The sequence below is a fragment of the Salpingoeca rosetta genome, assembly GCF_000188695.1.
Source record: "Salpingoeca rosetta unplaced genomic scaffold supercont1.9, whole genome shotgun sequence".
Taxonomy (NCBI): domain Eukaryota; class Choanoflagellata; order Craspedida; family Salpingoecidae; genus Salpingoeca; species Salpingoeca rosetta.
The window spans coordinates 498,248-500,320 of record NW_004754925.1 but is presented as its reverse complement, the minus strand read 5'-3'; the positions used below and the strand labels follow the sequence as shown (position 1 = coordinate 500,320).

General features: G+C 52.4%; 2 protein-coding genes across 2 annotated transcripts in view; both read left to right on the top strand.

Moving 5' to 3' along the window:
• PTSG_04015 (uncharacterized protein) overlaps positions 1 to 1,576 on the top strand; it is a 5,202-nt gene extending 3,626 nt beyond the window's left edge. The window contains exons 11-13 of the mRNA XM_004994855.1: positions 128 to 238; positions 433 to 835; positions 1,130 to 1,576. Coding sequence (XP_004994912.1) covers positions 128 to 238; positions 433 to 552 — 231 coding nt within the window. The 3' untranslated portion in view covers positions 553 to 835; positions 1,130 to 1,576. The remainder of the gene's footprint in view (positions 1 to 127; positions 239 to 432; positions 836 to 1,129) is intronic.
• Positions 1,577 to 1,667: 91 nt separating this feature from the next.
• The window catches only part of PTSG_04014 (glutaminase), a 3,431-nt gene continuing 3,025 nt past the window's right edge, over positions 1,668 to 2,073 (top strand). The window contains exon 1 of the mRNA XM_004994854.1: positions 1,668 to 1,880. Coding sequence (XP_004994911.1) covers positions 1,676 to 1,880 — 205 coding nt within the window. The 5' untranslated portion in view covers positions 1,668 to 1,675. The remainder of the gene's footprint in view (positions 1,881 to 2,073) is intronic.

Genomic DNA, 2,073 nt, shown 5'->3' with positions numbered 1-2,073 from the left:
CACACACACACACACACACACACACACACACACACACACACACACACACACACACACACACACACATACACACACGCACGCACGCGTACGTACGCCCTCACCGTCGTGTACTTGCGTTGCACACCAGCTGATCCCGCACACGCACTCGCTGCACGCCGCGTGCCGTCTTGGAGACGTTGAGTCGGCGGAGAGGCTCCTTGATGACGAGGGATACAGTCCAAACATCCGAAACGAAAATGTGCGTTAGCGTGCACTGCACGTGTTGCGAAATGTGCCATTGTGCACACTGCATTGTACGAGGAAATGCCGATCTCACAAGTCGTGACAACGGGCTGACAATCCGTGTCCCTGTTTGCCTGCATGTACTTCTGCGTCTTGGACTGATGAAACTCGCTTGGTTGTTCCTTTTTGTGCATGTGCGTTCATGTGCAGGGCGCTACGGCACTGCATGTGGCCAGCAAGCACAACCAGATTCCGATTGTTCGTCTGCTGCTTCGCCGCGGCGCCATGGTGAATGCATATGATCCTCAGGTATGGTGGGTGGGTAAGTGAGTTAAAAGTGGTCGACTACTGCCCTGAGGACGTTTGTTTTGCTTTGTGTTGCTTTCTCTGCTGTTCGTTCTGCTTCTGCACGCTTAAGACTATTGTGATGCTGTGCTTTCCACGGACTGGTGTCTTTCTCAACTGAAGGGGTCATGCTGTTGATTGTGCATGCATGCGTGACATTGTTGATTAGGGCGACACGCCGCTGCATGTTGCATGTCGGCAGCACAACTCCGCTGTCGTGCAGCTCTTGCTCAACGCGGGTGCAGATGTCACGCTCAAGAACAGCCGGGTATGTTGACAAACACCTGTGCTTTTGTGTGCATATGTGTGTGTGTGCGTGTGTGTATGTGTGTGTGTGCATGTGTGTGTGCAAGTGTAAGTGTGTGTGTGTGTGTGTGTGTGTGTGTGTGTGCAAGTGTAAGTGTGTGTGTGTGTGTGTGTGTGTGTGTCTCACGTCATTCACAGTCATTCAAAGTCGTCATTCATCGTTGTCTCCCTCGTTGCCTCTCCCCCCCCCCTTGCTTCCTTCTACTTCCACCCGCAACCGCACCCCTCCCCTCTTCTCGAATCCCTTCATCGACAGGGCGGCACGCCTCTTGCAGTTGCGAAGAAGCGCAACTTCACGACCATCGTCACGCTGCTGGAGCGTCCATCCAGCCCCATCCAGCAGCTGCCGCTTCCGCCCCTGCCCAAGCCAACCCCTGCCCACCGCCACCACATCTACTCCAACAAAACAGAGACTGCGTAGTGACCATGTTTGAATCAATGTGTCAATGTGGTAGTGTTACTGTTGTGAAGTATGTGACACGATACCTGCTGTTTTGCTGCTTCCTCCATCTCTTACTTGAATGCTGTGCCTTAGTGTGAATAATGCTTCTGGTCCTGAGCTTTGCTTCTGCCGTCTCTGCTCTCTCATGGTTTGTGTTCTTCGTGCTTTCGTGGGTCCTTGAGGGGTTGCACTGCTACTGCATTGTGTGCCGCTGCACTGTGTGTGGTCCTACTCTATGGATGACAAAGATTTCGATTGCGAAAGAAGGTCAGCAAGCAAGCAAGTCGCGAAGCGAGTCGGGTGCGAGGAAGCATGCGACATGAAGACATGAACTTTGGATGCCCAGCAGTAACAACATTCATGGGACACAACAAAATCGCTCCCACACAAACAAAGCAAGAGAGGATGTCGTGGTGGGTTGCTGGTGCGCGTGTGGGCAGCGGGAAGCTGCCGGTTCTGGCGTTGAGGAGAGGAGGGGTCAGGCTTGGTGTTGTCGCTGGTGCGGCTGCCACGGCATCAACAAGGGCGATCCGTGCCTTTACCTCGTTTCCATCCGACACACCAGGTGTGTGTGTGTGTTGTGTGTGTGTGTGCGTGTGTGTGTGTGTGTGTGTGTGTGTGTGTGTGTGTGTGTGTGTGTGGGGGTGTGAGTGCGAGATAGGGATTCTGAGTTTCCCCCCGCACAATGGAATTACATGAACTACTTTTTTTTTTTTATTTTTTTAAAGATGGTAAACATTGTCAAAAAAATGACAAAA